The sequence below is a fragment of the Nomascus leucogenys genome, chromosome 12 (assembly GCF_006542625.1).
Source record: "Nomascus leucogenys isolate Asia chromosome 12, Asia_NLE_v1, whole genome shotgun sequence".
NCBI lineage: Eukaryota > Metazoa > Chordata > Mammalia > Primates > Hylobatidae > Nomascus > Nomascus leucogenys.
In genome coordinates this window covers 19,432,892-19,450,924 of record NC_044392.1, presented here as the reverse complement: position 1 = coordinate 19,450,924, position 18,033 = coordinate 19,432,892, and the positions used below count along the sequence as shown (strand labels likewise).

At 42.4% G+C, this 18,033-nt stretch overlaps 1 protein-coding gene across 3 annotated transcripts; it reads right to left on the bottom strand.

Annotated features, from left to right (window-relative positions):
- Positions 1 to 3,854: 3,854 nt before the first annotated feature.
- Positions 3,855 to 17,718, bottom strand: CDKN2C (cyclin dependent kinase inhibitor 2C). Of its 3 annotated transcripts, XM_003258997.3 has the most exons (4): positions 17,660 to 17,718; positions 8,596 to 10,567; positions 7,998 to 8,137; positions 3,855 to 4,597 (listed from the first exon to the last, which is right to left on the bottom strand). In XM_003258997.3, exons 3-4 carry the CDS (start codon positions 8,124 to 8,126, stop codon positions 4,220 to 4,222), a joined length of 507 nt encoding a protein of 168 aa, XP_003259045.2. In that variant the 5' UTR covers positions 8,127 to 8,137; positions 8,596 to 10,567; positions 17,660 to 17,718; the 3' UTR covers positions 3,855 to 4,219. The 3 variants fall into 3 exon arrangements, 2 of the variants coding, with proteins under 2 accessions (XP_003259045.2, XP_003259044.1); XM_003258996.4 differs by lacking the exons at positions 8,596 to 10,567; positions 17,660 to 17,718 and having other exon boundaries at positions 7,998 to 8,294; XR_004032591.1 differs by lacking the exons at positions 7,998 to 8,137; positions 17,660 to 17,718 and having other exon boundaries at positions 4,521 to 4,597; positions 8,596 to 9,835.
- Positions 17,719 to 18,033: the final 315 nt, after the last annotated feature.

Sequence of the window (18,033 nt, the reverse complement as noted above, 5' to 3'; positions counted from 1 at the left end):
GACCGACAAAACCATAGGGCAACTTCGCGAATAGTCTGAGGGGCTAAGAAGCCAGAGAGGCATTTGCCTCCTCGCAACTGGACGCGAGGCTCAGAACCCGGCTGTCCTCAGCTGTCATGGGGGGAGGGGAAGGGAGTGCTGGCATCGAGGTCGGGCGCCGTTTGCTCAGCCTCCCCGCTGCGTCCCGCCGCCAGCTCACCTCCGCGAAGAGCTAGGCACTCACCGGCCCGCTGGCCCTTGCTCCCTGGCCGCCCTCCGGCCCCGGTCCTCAGGCACAGGTCGCCAGAACCGTCCAGTGGGATGGCTGCCACCTCCTCGGGGACCTCTGCCTGAGGGCCAGGACCGGGGTCGCCTGGCCGCCCGGGGAACCCGCAGCTCCCGGGGCGCTGCGCCGGCAGCCGGGAGGCGCCGGCGCCCGCTCCCCCTCCCCGCCCCCCGCTCCCGCCTCCTGCCCGCGGCGCGGTGCTCCTGCTCGCCCCGGCCGGCCGCGCGGTCGCGCACACACTCACTCCGAGGGCGCCTCCAAGGTTACCCGCGGGTGGGGGCTGGGGCAGACTCCGGCCACCGGCCTCCTTCGCTGCTTTCCTATCGCCGCGGCCCTTCTGCCGCTCCAGGGCCACCGGGATCCAAATCCTAACGCAGAAGACACTCCAAAGTCCGGGGAGGGAAGTCAAGCTGAGAGGCAGGCCGGCATCTGGGCAGGGGGCGGCCTTAGTTGGCTCCGGGTGCCCGGACGGCCGGGTCAGGCGAGGTCGCGGCAGGAGGGGGCTGTGACTCCGGCGGGCGCGCTCCGTACAGCGCAAGCTGGGCTGGGGGCAGCGCGCGGGGGCTGCAGGCAGCACCGAGGCGCCCGAGGCGCCCCGGGCCCGTAGGGGGGCAGAGACAAGCGGGCGGCCAAACCTGCCGAGGAAACTAACTAAATAAAAGGAGACTGTTATTTAAGGCGCGGAAATTTGAAATATTTGGACAGGAAGAGAAAAGAAAAGAAACCTTAGCGAGGGAGGGGGAAAAAACGCGAGCTAACGGTTTTGAAGCTCCCCCACCCCCACCCCGGGCTTTTCTGCGCGCCCTGAGGGAGCTCTGGGCTCCAGCTTCCTATCACCAGGGCCCCGGGAGTTGGAGCTGGAGTCTGGAGAAGGAGTTTCAGAGGGACAGAAAAGATGTCTTCGCAGCCCCTCCGTGGAAGGCTTGGGTTGGCTATGGGCAGAGCTTTACCCGGGGTCTCAGGTGGGAAGTTTGTTTCCTGCCTCTCACTAGGTTCCTGCGTGGATCTGTTTTCATGGGACTGCCATATAAAAGCACAACAGTCTCCAGAGACCGAGACAGGGACTTTCCCCCGTAGCCTTTTGATGAAGGTTGCTTAGGGCAGCCAGGAAGGCTGTGAGCACGACCTTTTCTTGCTCCAGCACTGTGATTGCCCGGCGCCTATGGACTATTTACTTCTACACCCGGCAAAAGCCGAAAGCACCTTTTTGGGAACTGAGATTTCGAAACCAGTCCTGGGCCACGGACTCCATCCACAACGTTCTTTTGATCAATACGATAAGGGAAATACATCATATTGCTTTCTCGGGACAGAATACTTAATCTACTTATTGATCAGTCACCCATTGTGGTGTGTGTGTACATGAACTCATCACACCGTTGCAAGATGCATAATGTTTATCAGAAAACTTAATTCACTACCAAAATGTGATAAAAGACACTTTGTTTAGCAGTTCGGGGACCAGAACTTGAACCGAGGTCATGTTAGTGCCCTCCACCCCAGGTGTAAGCCTGGCTTCAGCTTAGTGGGCAAAGGCTGAGCCCAAGTTTCCCGATGTGAATGCGGACGCAGCGGTGAAGAACTGAATTTGAGAGCGCATCCTCTGCTTTGTATCCTCCATCCTTACAACAGCGTCGTCCCCTGGAGCTCTGGACACTCCATTAGTTAGCACTTGCATCCCCACTCTCTGCATCTGAATAAGTTCAGACCCCTCCCTCCCCACCTCAGGTCGCTGAAAAATAGGTCCCCAGCAGCAACGTTTTATCCATCCTATACATTTCGGCATGTTCAAGAGGCTTACAGAATATTGTTGAGGTTTTTGAGATTGAATAATGGCTTTTCATATTTCCTAGAGGGGACCACATAACTCATTTCTAAAATACTTAGATTAGCAAAGCTACTTCCCGCACAGAGCTAGAGTAATATGGCGATGTTTTAATGCCTAACAACATTTAGACTGATGAAAAGATAGAGCGTCCTCTCCCTCTATTGTGCTCTGACCACCCGAGAACAAAGCAACTGCAGAAGTAACTCCTCTTTTGCTTTATGAACGTCCTATGCTTTTATATTTGAAATCTCTAAAGGGAAATTTTATTCTATTAAATAAAGTAAATGCCGAGACATGTTGGATGCTGTGAAGTCCATTAAACTGGATTTTAAAATCATGACCGTCCATCTTTACAGTTGTAACTTGTAAGAGGGTTTTTTTTTAAAATTACTTTCAGTTAGTGTTTTGTTCAAAAATAGTCGGCTTATTAAAGTAGTATATTTTGTATATTGACTCCATTTTAAAATCCAAAATATGACACTTTTACTTCAAAACCACCTCAATCTCTGTTTTTCTTAAGTGTTTTATTTTGTTGCCATCAAAAATAAATTTATTTAGTAATTTGTGGTTAAAGGTGTCAGAGGATGAGGTCTTTTTGCACTTAGGGAATGTAAATTTTACTGCAAAATTAAAAGGATTAATCTTTTCTTTCTATATTCTTTTATACTATCATGGAAAATAAATTATTGAAAACCACTTGCCTGCCACCCAGCCATTCCAATCCTTGTTAGGTCAGGCATCAGAACCATGTCCTTCAATAAACCTTGAGGCATTTTGTTCTTTTTGGAGTGAGGGCAGAGAGCTTATGAAGTAGGAGGGAACATTCACATAAAACATCTTTGATCATGTGGGAGATGATGAATAAAGTATGTATGAATTTGTAAATGATAACTGTATTGAAATCTGTTGTTAAAAAGTGTAAATTAAAATGACTGAGTAGTAGATGCTGGAGAATTGTCTTGGAAATTTAATATTTCTACTTCCTTAAAAAAAATTTTAAAAAAATTTTTATGTAAATGTGCTCCTAAAAAGATTGTATACTCTTTTACTAAAAAGTTTTGTGGAAATTAAGTACCATTTGTGAGAGTGGCTGATTTATTATTTTAAAAGTTTCTACATTTATTATTCTGCAGATCCTAAAATAGTTATGACCTTTATATGTAATTTATACATTTGTCTCGCTGTTTTTCATTCCCTAAAAATTGATATTTGCACTTTAATACTTAAACATTTTATAATTTTACATTTCTTACACTCAGGGAGAAAAAGTCCACATTACACTTAGTGTATTTATGATATAATTTTGGGAAATGTATTATTTAACCATTTGCTTCATTTTGTGATTAAAAATCCATTAGTGGTAAGCATTTTTAAGGTGGCATTTTCTTTTAAAACTTTAGAGCTAAAATATGTTTTCAGATTGCTACTTCTGAACTTTGTCCTTCAACTATTTGACTTAATGTCGAGAAAAAGGGAAGATTGGACATTAAGGGAAATTCACACTGAAATTTCAGGCTTAATCTTCAAAAAAAAAATGTCCTTATTTTGTTTTAAAGCAGAAATACTAGGCACCAAGGTGGACAGGACATGGGTAAAGGATGAAAACAACTGAATCATTAAGAGAGTATGTCTAGTTTTCCAGTTGGTCTACCTCTTCTAGTGTAAAGACTGAAGACATCAATAACTTTTAGTACAGTTCTCCTTAGCAAGTGATAAGTTGTGTATGGGTTCTAAAGGAAGGAAAATCACAGAAAAATGTTGTCCTATTTTGAAAGTATTTTAATTAGACAAAAGAAGCATCAGGACAAACCATTTTAAAAACAAAGTCTTCAAGTTGGGTGTTGAGATTGGCAAAAGGGGAAGCAAGGGAAAAGCCAAGGAAAGATAAAATATTCAGAAGAAAGTCAAAGCTATTTGCAATTACATGTTAGAACAGATTTTGCAGGTGAAAAAGATGTTGCTTAAATATATTCATAAACCTGTTGTAAGATTTTCACTTATGCAGTTTCAGAAAATTTCGCTGCTTAACATGACAGAACTGTATTTTAACAAATGACATTAAGGGTCAGGAGAGCTACCCAGTTAATTGATAAAGTAGAGGCAACGTGGGGGAGCCCTCCCCACATTTATTGAAGATTTGTGGCTCCCCCAGCCCTGTTTGCCTGCATCAGGCTAACAACCTCGTTCCTCCCATAGAGCCTGGCCAAATCACAGGCGGTGTCCCCCTTATGGTTCCGATGCCCCACATTGCTGGCCGTGTGCTTCACCAGGAACTCCACCACCCGGAGGTGGCCTTCTTTGGCAGCCAAGTGCAAGGGCAGGTTCCCTTCATTATCCTCGATGTTAACATCAGCTTGAAACTCCAGCAAAGTCTGTAAAGTGTCCAGGAAACCTGCTCTGGCCGCATCATGAATGACAGCGAAACCAGTTCGGTCTTTCAAATTGGGATTAGCACCTCTAAGTAGCAGTCTCCTGGCAATCTCGGGATTTCCAAGTTTCATAACCTGGAAAAGAAGTAGAAATGGTAGAATACTTCAAGTGCTCATGCTACAGAAATATTTTAAAATATCTGCCTGTCCTTCCATTTATGTAACTATTTATTTTTGATGGAGTTCTTGCGGAAGACCCATAGGATGAGGCTTGAAGGAGTCAAATGCAGAAAAGTGCTAGTAGGTGAAAGTAGAAGACAACTTCTAAAAATTGAGCTTCTGTGATGGAACGTCTTAAATGGGCCCAAAAGTCTAACGTCTTAAATTGATCAATAAGATAGAATTTGTGCAACATGTATAGCATTTGCTAACAACTCAGTTCTCTATGTTGCATGAAGAGTTGTGTAATTTCACGAATTTATTAAAATAACAGAAATGGAATTTGGGATTTAAATAAGAGTCTCCTTCTGTTTGATTGTTCATGATCATAAAAATGTGCCTGTGGTATTAATTCTAGAAAATCAATGTGGTTAAACTTTATTTTCTAAATAGCTACTGCAAACAAATAAGGATGTTGAGTTTCTCTAAACCAACTCCATCAGCGAGTGTAAAAATGATGTCTTAAAAATCCAGGCCTGATATTTTCTTAAATGATCAATTTTTACAAGTTCCCTCCAAATAGATATGGCTCCAAATTTCCAAGCATTTCTTAAAAATATTTTTTATTTGCAAGTTATTTAATATTGGCTACTAGGTGTATTCAATGTTTAGAATCCTTCATTTTAAGTTACAAAACATTACTGATTATTAAGGTGTTAAATAAGCCACAGTGTTCTAAATTGCTTATGATATTAATTTATATAAAACTAAATTCCTGATATGCCTTGTATCACAGTAGGAAATTATTGTATGACAACTGTTCTTGAAAATAATGAAATAGTCACTCCATTACATTATATACTGTTTCTCAAAGTTCTGACAAGCCTCCTGATTTTCAAATGAGCAAAAGAAGAAAAAATAAGATATTTAATGGGTGTTTTGGGACACGGACAGCCTTGTCTTGTGGTTTGAGCTCATTTAATAATCAACTGGTGATCCTGTGTTAGTTCCTTTTTCAGTTATTATCAAGCATTTAAGGAATAGCTATTTGTAAACTGCCAACATTTTAAAAGTCAGAATGTGGTATTAACACTTGCTATCAACATACAAATAATTCACATAACAAAGATTATTTACTATTGTTTGAATATATTTCACTCTATCAGTGGTCTCTTATAAAATATCTTGTAGAACAGCGTGCAAATATAAAATGCATAAAATTTAGTTGTGAAAAAATATTACTTTCATTAACATGCCACACATTTTCAGCATTTACACTGGTTTATTTATATTTAGGTATATCCATAATAATCTAAATTTATAATAAATATCTTGTGTAATAGACACTCAATGTTTATGAAATTAAATGCTAATGGAAAATACAAAGTCATTCTATCTTTTTTAAACGTTTGTTAAAAAAATCTAATCACACATTAAATAACATAATAAAATATATTTAGAATGAGTAATATTTTGTAAATGCAAACTACATAGATGGACAAGATACTAAGCTCCCCTGTTGATAAAACTGTTGATTTTTAGCTCTTCCTTTGGAGCAGTGGTAAACAGTGATACATAATTTATATTTCAAGAACTTCAATGAAACATACTTTTTGGTTATTAAAAATTGATACGACCACAACTGTCTCTAAAGATTTAATAATATTTAAGGACCTGGAATGAGAAAAATAAGAGACAGATACCTTGGATCTTTGTAAAGCAAACATACGATTAAGGCCTTTGATATTAACCTGATAGAAAAATGTACATTAGGAAGGTGGAAAAGGCTTTTGAAATTGAGTAAATAAACATAATTGTAGAAGAAAATTCACCTTTTTTCACAGAAGATAATAGCAATATTGGAAATGGTTTTGAAGAAAGTTATTTCTTGACTTATGACACAACTTCAGAGTCAGGATTATACATATTGAAAATAAGCCTTGAAACTCCAGTTTCTGTGTGTGTGTTTCGTTATATGTACAAGGACTAAGCCACAATAAGTGGGTGTTAGTATCTTGACAAGTATGTTTAATATAAACAAGATTGTAAAGTTGTATTAAAAATGTTTGTCAAAACTTTTTAAAAGAATATTATTAATTTCCCAGTCTTCCTGTTCATCAAAAATCCTGTAAAATCTTATTATGAACATGGGTTAAGTAGCTCATTCTTTGTGAAGTTTATATAATCTTTTGAGTTTTCAAAAGGAAACTTTTCAATATATTAAATTTGTTACTTTGCTATCATCACTAAACCTGTTCAAAACTACTAGGTAGAAAAAGAAAAAAAATCATTACTTAATGTAGCAGCAATACGAGATAAATAATTTAGTATCTGTGCATAAACTTCCTTAACACTGAAATTTTTGCAACGCCATTGTATTCTGATTGAAAATGTACAGACTGTATGGACTTTGTTTGTTAGTAGTATATCTCTTGGCACTTAAATTTTTAATTCTTGTAACCGAAACAAAGCCCTCTAAAAACCCTCTCCCCACTGGGTTTTCAAAAACAGCTTCAAGTGTTGCATTTCCAAATAAGAATAGCTCATAAGAATATCATCAGACTCTGATAAAGCAACTATTTTAAACTATTTTGTCATTTTTCTGTTTCTAAGCCTTTCACCTAAGTTACATGATAACATTCCGAAGAGGAAAAAAATTATCAGGTACAATACTTGGCAGCTGGACATGTGTCAATTGTTGCCTGTAAATCTAATTACTGAAAATTAGAGCACACCACGGCATGACCGTAGAGACAAAGACACTGCAGCTGAGCTCTGATTAGAAAATTCAACTTTTTATTCCTCCCGACTCCTGAATGAGTGGATGGTATTACATTAACTGTAAAATGTACATCCTGTCCCGGTGCCCAGGCCACCCATTCCAAACGAGGAAAGGTCGTTTGTCAAAACTTGAAGCATTTGAAGGAAAAACACCCTCACCAGTAGTCAAGAAAATTAACGTTAAAGTCTATTATTGGGGGCAAAGTACGTAAAACCACTAATAGCAGTGTATTTACTTCAAATAATAATCATAATAATGTGTTTACAGAGCTGTCTTTAAAAACAAAACAAAACAAACAAACCTCGGCCCTACAATGACTACTTTAAAATCCCCACCGTCACAAAAACATTCCAAAAACTAAGACCAAATCTGGACCCCACTTGATATCAAGGATGTTATTGGATTTGAGGAGTTTGTTCAAAGTACGTCATTTTGAGAAGTTGCATCCACTTAAAGATATAAAATATGGCAACCAACTAGGTTTAAAAACAGTGAAATTTTATGTCCCTGAAAGCTTAAAAGCTGTAAATCTAGTAACCCGGGTCACGTAGGCAACATTATTGACTTGTTTTCCCCACCTCTCTGAATACCAACCTGCAGCGCAGTCCTTCCAAATCCATTTTGTGCATTGACGTTTACATTATTTTGCAACAAACTAGTAAGTTGCTCTAGGTCCCCCCTGGCAGCTGCGGACGCCAACTCGTTCCCCCAAGGCTCGGCCATTCTCTAGGGTCCTGACGATCAGGAAAAGATGAATTAGTCGTTTTTCTTTTTCCCCTTTCCTTTGCTCCTAACCAGGCTGCATGATGGCATCGGAGACTGACAGAAGGACTGGGATGGTTAATCTGGAGTAGAGCTTGGTAGTAAATACTAGTAAGATCTGCCTGCCAAAAGCCCGCCCCTCGATTCACACGTGATTATTCAGCAAAACTGAGCCATTGGAGAGGGGCACCTCGCCTCGCTTTTTTAGCTTAACCCCTATGAAGAATTCTGACGACTCCACAGAGAGACACACAGACACACATACATTCCTGGTTAATGACTCCGGACGTCAGATGTAGGCAGAGCTGTCACGTACCTACGCTACAGATCTCTGTGAGGAGTGTGTGTGGAGACTCAAGGGACTATAGATCGGGGCAGAAAATGCCGCGGAAGGAAAGACATTCAGGGGGAAGAAAAGGCATTCACCCACCCTTGTTCACGGTGGTGACTTGAGCCGTGTGAGGCAGAACTGCAGGGGCAGGTCCTCCAGGGGGCTCGGTTTCCATCCGTCTCGCCGAAGGGATAGTCCTGGGTCCTCCGCTGCTGGGAGAGCGCCGCGGTGGCTGGATGCTGACGTGCTCCGGGGGGTTAAAAGATGATCGCCAAAGGCGAACGGGAGTAGCAGTTCCGTGGCCCTCAAGTTACAGGTCGTAACGACTGCCCAGTGCTCTGGGCTTCTCCAGAAGAGCCTTTAGTCGCGTTCGGGCCAAGCCGTGGGCTAATGCCGCTCAGGAAAGCTCCGGAGCCCGCCCGCCAGGCAGCCGCAGCCCCGCCGAGCCTCAGAGGCCGTGGGAGCCGGGCTCGGCGCGCGTCTCCGGAGGCTGCCGGGCGTGCAGCGGGCCCCCGAGAAGCCCGTCATGCCGGCCCCGCCAGGTCCCGGGACTCCCGGCAGCCTGAAGAAGGAGAGCGATGCGGGAAGCGTCTACGGGGCCCGGAGTGCTGGGGCAGCTCGCGGCAGCATTGCGGCTGCACTGGGCAGCCCCCCGGGAACTTCCCGCCTACGACCGCGCTCGTTCAGGCTTTCTGCCGTAGGCACTCATTGAGCTGCTGCCGCCGCTGTCCTTTCCTTCCTTTCCCGGTTTTGTGGGGGCCTCCGGAGATGGGGAGAGTCCTGGGAAACGTAGGCCAAGTTCAGAGTAGGGAGAGTCGCCGCAGTTCCAGGGCGCAGCCAGTCCCGTCGCCGTCTCGGCGAGCGCTCAGCAGCTTCGGCGCCCGGTGCCACTTCGCCACCTCTCGCGGTCCCCGGCCTGTGCCCCTTTGCTGCGGACAGGGCAGCCGCCAGCCAGCTGTGCCCTGGAGCCGAGCCTGGCAGCACTGCTTCCTCCCTGGCCGCACCGCTCCCAGTGACAGTTTCTTTTGTAGCTGATCCCCCCCTAGATCGCCGGTCCCTGCTCCTTTCACCCCTACAGGCACTTGCGTGTCGCCCCCTTTTTTGCTTTTTTCCTTCACTCCCTCCGTTGCTGCTTTTTTCGCTGAAACAATTGCTGCTTCTGTTGCCTCTCAAAGAGGGTGCCGGTTTCTTCTCCCTTTTTTCCGATCTCATCAGCTTTTTTTGAAAAGAAAAAAATTGAGCGCTTTTTGAGTTGAAAAACCCGCCCCCATTTTAACGGCAGAGTTTTAAGGAGGCTCGGCAGAGTTGCAGCGCCGCGGGAGCGGGAAGGCCGGGCACCGCCCACGCCCCGCCCTCCGCCCTGCTGGCGCTCGCGCTCGCAGTCTCGCTCGCTCCGCCCGCCCGGTCCCGCGCCCTCATTCCCGCCTCCCGCTCTCCACCTCCTCCCGTCAAGTCTCTCGCGCCGGCTCCCTCCCGCCGGCTAGGCGGCCTGTCCCCAGCTGGAGCGGGGTTCGGCCCCGCGAAGCCCGGCCTGCCCTTCTCCTGCTGGCGGGCTTGAGTCTGTGACGCGAACCCCCAGCTGCCCCAATTCCTACGGGGGCGAGGACAGGGGTTTGTTATTTAAGACGGTTGTGGAGGGCCGCAGGGTCTTTGAGGCTCCGCAGCGTAGGCTGCGGGAAGGCGGACAGCGAGCTGGCATAAAGGGAGTCGTTCTTTCAGCGCTAGCGGGGCAGGTCGGCCCGCCTCTGTGCTCCCCCGCCAGGCTCGCAAAGTTCGGGCGGCCAGGCCTGCGGCTGCTGCTGCCTCCTCTAGGGCGCGCGCGCTCCGTAAACTCGGCCTCTTTCGCTGAGCCCTGGGCCTCGGCCTCGCACCTGCCAGATCCACGCCCGACGGTGCGGTGGGCAGGGGTGGCCGCGGGGGTGGAGGGGAAAATCTGGACTGCCACTAAGCACAGTGCTTACAAAAAGCAAGTCTTGTATAGACTGAATTTTATGAAAACTTAAGACATGGCATATGTAAGAACGAACTCTGAAGCCTTAATTAATCAAGGACTAGAAACTGCGAAATAGTCCTATTATTAGAGAAAAAGGCGAAAAGCAATTAAATTTAAAGCAAAGTTTAAAATAAGTCGTGTGAAGTGTTTTCTAACAAAGCCATTTCTTGGTTGCCGAAGTTCTCTCACTACTTAGAAGTGGCTTGGTTTTCTAGATGTAAAGGAATGGTTTCTCTCCTAATCCTTTAATCATCCGACACCAATTTCCAGTACTTTTAACTTCCTCTTTTAGCTATGTGAGATTAATTAACTATTGCTTTCTGTATTTTTATACTCTTAAAAATATCCAACACAGTTGCATGATGCACCCAGTGGTCAAAATGAAACCAAGCAAAAAATGACATGTCTAATGAGAACCGGCCTTTGGCAAGCGGATCCTCAAGCAATATCTGTACCCTTCTTGAAGTACACTGGGAGTATTAACAAAACACACCAGAAACCTCTGGATACTCATCCAGCAAGAGATTGGCTGGTAGGTAGAGGGAAAGTTGAAACTGGGAAGAATCCGGCAGTGTTTTCTTTAACATAATTGTTGAGAAAAAAACTGGAGTTCTTTTCTTAGGTAACTAAACTTGAATTGTGACTCAAATGAGAACTACAAAACAAGAAATTAACTCTCTTTTTCTTTCATATATGTAGACGTTTCAAATAGAAACATTTAAGATTCCATTTATACCAGTAAGAAATAAATAATAATTTACTTTTGATTATTCTGGGAACTGTGTAATCTTTTCATACAGCAAGAGGGTGTGAGGACATATTAGCACTGTTGGCTGATAAGAGAGAACTGGTATTAGTCCAATTTATGAGGATTGCCTTCTAGCATTTATTATGGTTTCCTGCTTAGAGATAAATTGTAAAGAGGAAGAATCTTAAAGTGTATGATTACATAAAGTACGGGTAAACGTACTATAATTTTCATGAAATAAAATGCTTATTGCTGAATAACTAAGTAAAACTTATGATAATTTAAGATGTACACAGAGTTGTATTAAGATTTTTGGAGGCCCTAAGCACCAAAAAGATTTTGATGTTCTACCACCTCTTCCTCATATAGAAATAAAAAGAAAAATAACAGAACCCCAAAATAAGAGTAAAAAAGTCCAACAAAGTTCTGATTTTTTTCCCATGATGGCTACTTCAGTGGTTTTGCTGAGATATTAAATTATTTGGCAAAGTTTTGTTTTTTTAACATTCTGATTTTGCTGGTGCCCTGAAGCATGTGCTTCATATGCCTGTTGGGTAAACCAGAATTGGCAGTGCAGAGGTTAGGGTCTTAGTTCAGAAGGCATACGTAAGTATTACACAGTAACTCCAGTGAAAATCTAGTATTTATTGAGGGTTGGTTCACTAAAGCAGATTCAAGGGTATCTCTACCCTCAATAAGCTTATATTCTAACATGGCTTAAAAGAAAAATTCATAGTTAAGTTTCTACTATATTGAGAGTGGTGCTTTCCCTTTTCACATCAAAATGATAAGTACATCAAATACTGAAATATAGCCTTTATAGTTAGATATTAAATATTAACAGTCATGGAAACCTTTTGCTCCAGCAGTTCATAATCATTTAAGGAGACATAGAAATGGCCGGACGCGGTGGCTCACGCCTATAATCCCAGCGTTTTGGGAGGCCAAGGTGGGCAGATCACCTGAGGTCAGGAGTTTGAGACCAGCCTGGCCAACATGGTTAAACCCCAACTCCACTAAAAATACAAAAAAAAATTAGCTGGGTGTGGTGGCTGGCGCCTGTAATCCCAGCTGTTCAGGAGGCTGAGGCAGGAGAATTGCTTGAACCTGGGAGGCAGTGGTGGCAGTGAGCCGAGATAGCGTCACTGTACTCCAGCAGTCTCCAAAAAAAAAAAAAAAAAAAGAGAGAGAGACATAGAATAGAAATGTGATTTAGTCAAATTATTCTGTGCTTTTCCCTCATTGACTCAAGTAGGTACAGTTTCTGAATGATTAACTTTTGGAAATGTGTATGTGGTATTTACTATTTCTTTAACTGGTCTCAAAGTCTTCCTTTTTGTTGTTATTTATAGATCAACACAGGTGTAAAACAGACTGGGCACCCCCAGGCAGCCTTTTTTTGCCACTTTATAATTGTGGCTTCAGCATTTTATTTCTGAGATTCAGTGATTTTTTTCATATAGGTACTTATTTATGAAAATTTTTTATTATTTTTATTTTATTTTTGAGACAGGTTCTCACTCTGTTGCCCAGGCTAGAGTGCAGTGGCTTGGTCATGGTCATGGCTCACTGAAGCCTTGACTTCCCAGGCCCAAGTGACCCTCCTACCTCAGCCTCCGGAGTAGCTGGGACCACAGGCATGCTCCACCATGCCTGGATAATTTTTCTAATTTTGTGGAAATGGGGTCTTCCTATATTGGCCAGGCTGAAAGTTTTTTTTTTTTTTGAGATGGAGTCTCGCTCTGTCATCAGGCTGGAGTGCAGTGGCGCGATCCCGGCTCACTGCAATCTCCACCTCTGGGTTCAAGCCATTCTCCTGCCTCAGCCTCCTGAGTAGCTGGGATTACAGGCGCCCACCACCACACCCAGCTAATTTTTGTATTTTTAGTAGAGATGGGGTTTCACCACGTTGGCCAGGATGATCTCCATCTCCTGACCTCATGATCTGACCGACTCAGCCTCCCACAGTGCTGGGATTACAGGTGTGAGCTACTGCACCAGGCCTGAAAGTTCTTTTTTAAAGTAAGAAGAAAAAAAAGCCCAGTAAGCAACCCAAAAGCTGAAAAATAATAGCAACAATTAATATTTGTATAGTGTTTCATGGTTATAAAATATGATGCATATCTCTCTCTCTCTCTCTCTCTCTATATATATATATATATATTTTTTGAGACTGAATCTCGCTCTGTCACCCAGGCAGAGTGCAGTGGCACAATCTCAGCTCACTCCAACCTCTGCTTCCTAGGTTCAAGCGATTCTTCTGCCTCAGCCTCCTGAGTAGCTGGGATTACAGGGGCGCACCACCATGCCCGCTAATTTTTGTATCTTTAGTAGAGACAGGGTTTCACCATGTTGGTCAGGCTGGTCTCGAACTCCTGACCTCATGATCCGCCCACCTCGGCCTCCCAAAGTGCTGGGATTACAGGCGTGGGCCACCACACACAGCCAATGCATATATTAATCTTTACAACAATTCTGTGAAGTGACTATGATAATAATCCCCATATTTCAGGTGAGGGAATTGAGGCTGGCAGAAATTGTGATTTAAAGTCAGTAAATAGTAGACATAGGATTTGAATTCAGTTCTTGGGGCTCCAAACCTTATACTTTTTCCATTAGTCCAGGGTCAGCCACTAGTATCCTAAACAACATTAAATCACTAGATGAAACACCTATGTGTAGTAGCATTAGTCTTCTCATGAATTACATTATGAGCAAGAAGTATTATTTAAGAAACTGGTTATCTCAACCAAAGAATCAAGGTTATCACTACCAGTAATAACTCAAGTTGATAACACATGGCCTTGATATGATGTAACAAGGACATATCACCTCTGCGGTATTTTCCCCCAAATGCGTAAACTCAGTGTAATTCTGAGAATACATTAGGCAATCCCAGATTGAGGGAGATTTTATAAAGTTCCTGACTCTTCAGAAGTGTCCACTGAGAAACTGTCACAGATTGGAAGAGGCTACTGAGACATGACAACTAAATGTAATGTGGTATTATTGGACCATGGAACAAGAAAAGGACATTAGTGTAAAAATCCAAATAGAGCCTCTAGAATTTAACTAGTAGTATTTAGCAGTGTTAATTTCCTAGTTTTGATAGATGTACCATGTTAAATAAGATGGTAACATTAGAGAAAAATGGGCTAAAGGCATGCAGGAACATTCTGTACTGTCTTTGGAACTATTCTAAAATAATTTCAAATAAAAATTTAGTAAAATATAAATAATATTTATTATTTATATTGGAAATAAAGATGATATAAAAGTTTCTTTTAAAAGAACATGGAGATTCTAGAAAAAGATCTGTATTTAACTTAGGCTGAGCTCCATGAACTCCTACTATGGGCCAACTATGAGAATAGATAAATTAAAATTACTTTTCTTTGCTCATGCATGCACCAAATTTCTTTACGTTTCCTTCTTTTGGTTTATGACACTTAACTGAAATTGTTTCTCTTAAGGATGGAATTCTGGAGAAATGAAAAATGATTTTTTTTCTCCTAATTCAGTATTTATTTTTCTTCCCTCCTCTTATCTGTAGTAGATAATTACTCTGGATGCTAGGTATCCAACCATGAAGAGTTAGGCCATAGGGAAGAAACAGTGTCTTTGGGAACGGTGTAAACTAAGCAGCATGGAAGGGAAATTGTACAGCGGCAACATGGTAAGTGGAAAGAGCACTAATTTGACCTAGCCTTGAGTCCTAGGTTTGTCACTTTGTAGCATGACTTTGAGCAAATTCTTAACTTGTCAGAGCAGCTTTATATTCTGTAAAGTAGTAGTTGTAAACATTAAATGAGATAAAGTTTGTAATGTATCTGTACACAGTAGACTCCCAATAAAAATTAATAAATTCAAAAGCATTTACTATCTGTTATGTTCACAAGACTTTGCTATGTTTGCACTATGGTGAATATAAAAACACATGGCATAAAGCGGTTTATAATCTCAAGAAACTTTCAACCTTTGGGGGGAGATTAAACATACATATATGAAAACAATTAGAGAAAAAAAATTGCAGAATTTACTGGAGCACTAAGTTGTGTTGTAAAGATACTAAAAGCAGTGATTAGAAAGGAGAAAGATCCTTACTGGCTTAAACTTTATGAAAGGGGTGGTCCTGAGAAAAGCATTTAGGAATTGGTATACAGAGTAATAACTAATATGTTTGGAGCATTTTAAGGTTTATGAGGAATTTTCACAAGCATTTTATCATTCAACATTCAAAATCACAAGTTTTACTAGCCCAATTTTAGATATAAAGAAATAGAACCAGAGAGCCTTTGTTAAAGAGCAGAGTTAGAACTCAAACTACAATTATTGACTATTAAATTTATGTTAGTGTGATACCAATATTTTATATTTTCCATGCATTTACATATTGTTTTTTCATTTATCAGAGGAAATAGTCCTGTGAGAAGCTGAAGTCAGAGAGATTAAGTGACTCATCCACGTTCCCTCAGCTAATTATTTGGAAAAGCAGTACTAATATATGCCTGAATGTCTAGTGTGTTCATTCCATCGTTCTACATACCACATTGTTTTAATTTCCAGATGGAGAGAAAGGAAAGAAAAAGGGAGCAACATGGGATTTGAATGGGTTCTGAGGTACACATGGATCATCACAGAGAAAAACCCTCAACTTTTTAGGACTGCATTAATCCTTGGCCATATAACTAGAAACAATTATTCACCTGCCTTATACTGAGGGTGGCCTATATGAATGGGGCAACTGAATTGCCACATTTATATTAACGGTGCTGTGTTTTGCCTCATGATTCACATTTGTGCTGACTTTTGGAATTACTTTCTTTTTTAAAAAATATTTATTTATTTTGAAACAGAGTTTCACTCTGTCACCCAGGCTGGGGTGCAGTGGTGTGATCTTGGTTCACACTGCAACCTCCACCTCCCGGGTTTAGGTGATTCTCGTCCCTCAGCCTCCCGAGTAGCTGGGACCACAGGCACATGCCACCATGCCCGGCTAATTTTTGTATTATTTTTAGCAGAGATGGGATTTCACTATGTTGGCCAGGCTGGTCTTGAACTCCTGACCTCAAGTGATCTGCCTGCCTCGGCCTCCCAAAGTGTTGGGATTACAGGCATGAGCCACTGCCCTGGCCATGGAATTATTTTCTTACAGATAAAAATTAAGACATTTTGATTCATGTGACTGTGGAGGGTTCTATTATCTAGCTAATTCTGGTCTAAACACAGATCATTACTTAAGAGTTGTAGGCCAGCCTATTTTCATTTAAGAAAACACACAATAAACTCAGATCATAATATAGTGCACTTCTTTATATTCAGTGAAACTGAACAATTAAGTCATATTTCTGATTTCTCATGAATATATTCCCGGTTTATGGAGCCTAGGCCTTGCTGGGTGTGGTGGTATGGCTCACACCTGTAATCCCCACTCCCAGGAGGCTGAGGTGGGAGGATGGCTTGAGCACAGGAGTTGGAAGCCAGCCTGGGCAACATAGTGAGGCCCTGTCTCTAAAAAAGTAAATAAATAATACAAGTTTAAAAAGTTCTTAAGGGAAGCCTAGGCCTTCATGCTACATGATGATTTCACTAGTTTTTATTTTAGCTCTACAGGATAAAATCAGCAATCTTACTTCACATTTTCAAGCTTTTATATACTATCCAAAGCAAGTAAATGCCCCATGTCAATCCAGAAGCTGATATTTTCCCAAATCAAGGATGAACAACTTCCACTGTCACACTTTCTCTAACCTGGACGACAATTACAAACTGTCACACTTCACTGTACATAGTCTTTGGCTGTTTTAGTTACAGAGGCTGTCAATTTCTGACCATGGGTTGAAACTTTCAATAATTGGTGAATATTCCAAAATAGTTTCTTATGAAAATGAATAGGCCGGGTGCGGTGGCTCACGCCTGTAATCCCAGCACTTTGGGAGGCCGAGGAGGGCAGATCACGAGGACAGGAGTTCGAGATCAGCCTGGGCAACATAGTGAAACCCCGTCTCTACTAAAAATAAAACAAAAACTTAGCCAGGCATGGTGGCGGGCGCCTGTAATCCCAGCTACTCTGGAGGCTGAGGCAGGACAATCGCTTGAACCCAGAAAGAGGAGGTTGCAGTGAGCCGAGATCGCGCCACTGCACTCCAGCCCGGACCACAGTGCGAGACTCCGTCTCAAAATAAAGAAAGAAATAAAGAAATAAATAAAAATAGACTGACTATATTCAAAGCTGGATTCAAGTTTTACCCCATTTGTAAGATGTCTCAGCTTAAAAAAAACAAATATAACTGCAGCAGTAGAAAGGTTTTCCCTTTTTTCCCCCTTTGGAGCAACCCTATTAACTGGAGGTTGTTATTTCTCATAACTACCTTATCAATTAAAAAAAATGCTCCTCCTCTTCTCTGGGACGAGATTTTTACTTTTCTCAGCTTCCTCGTCTCTCCCATGTCTACCATGGCAGTCTGGTTACTTCTGTGTTACGGAGTCTAAGGATGCAGACGTCAGGGAGCTTGGGACTGGGTGTGACAGTGTGGATTCGGTTTTGACAGGTTGAGCGTGAGAGACTATATGAAGTTGTATTTTGGTGAAACATTGTAGAGAAAACGTATATTTCTGAAATGCTGTTAGACGAGTTGTAACAGTGTGTTCAGTTGGTTTGTGAGGCTGGTGTGTATTTGTGTGACCAACCACGTGAGGTGCACAATCTGGTCCCCGCCTCAGCTAGGGGGAGGCGCTATCCCGAGGCCTTTGCTTAAATCCAAACTGGAATAACCTGTTGCGAGACTTGAAGCTT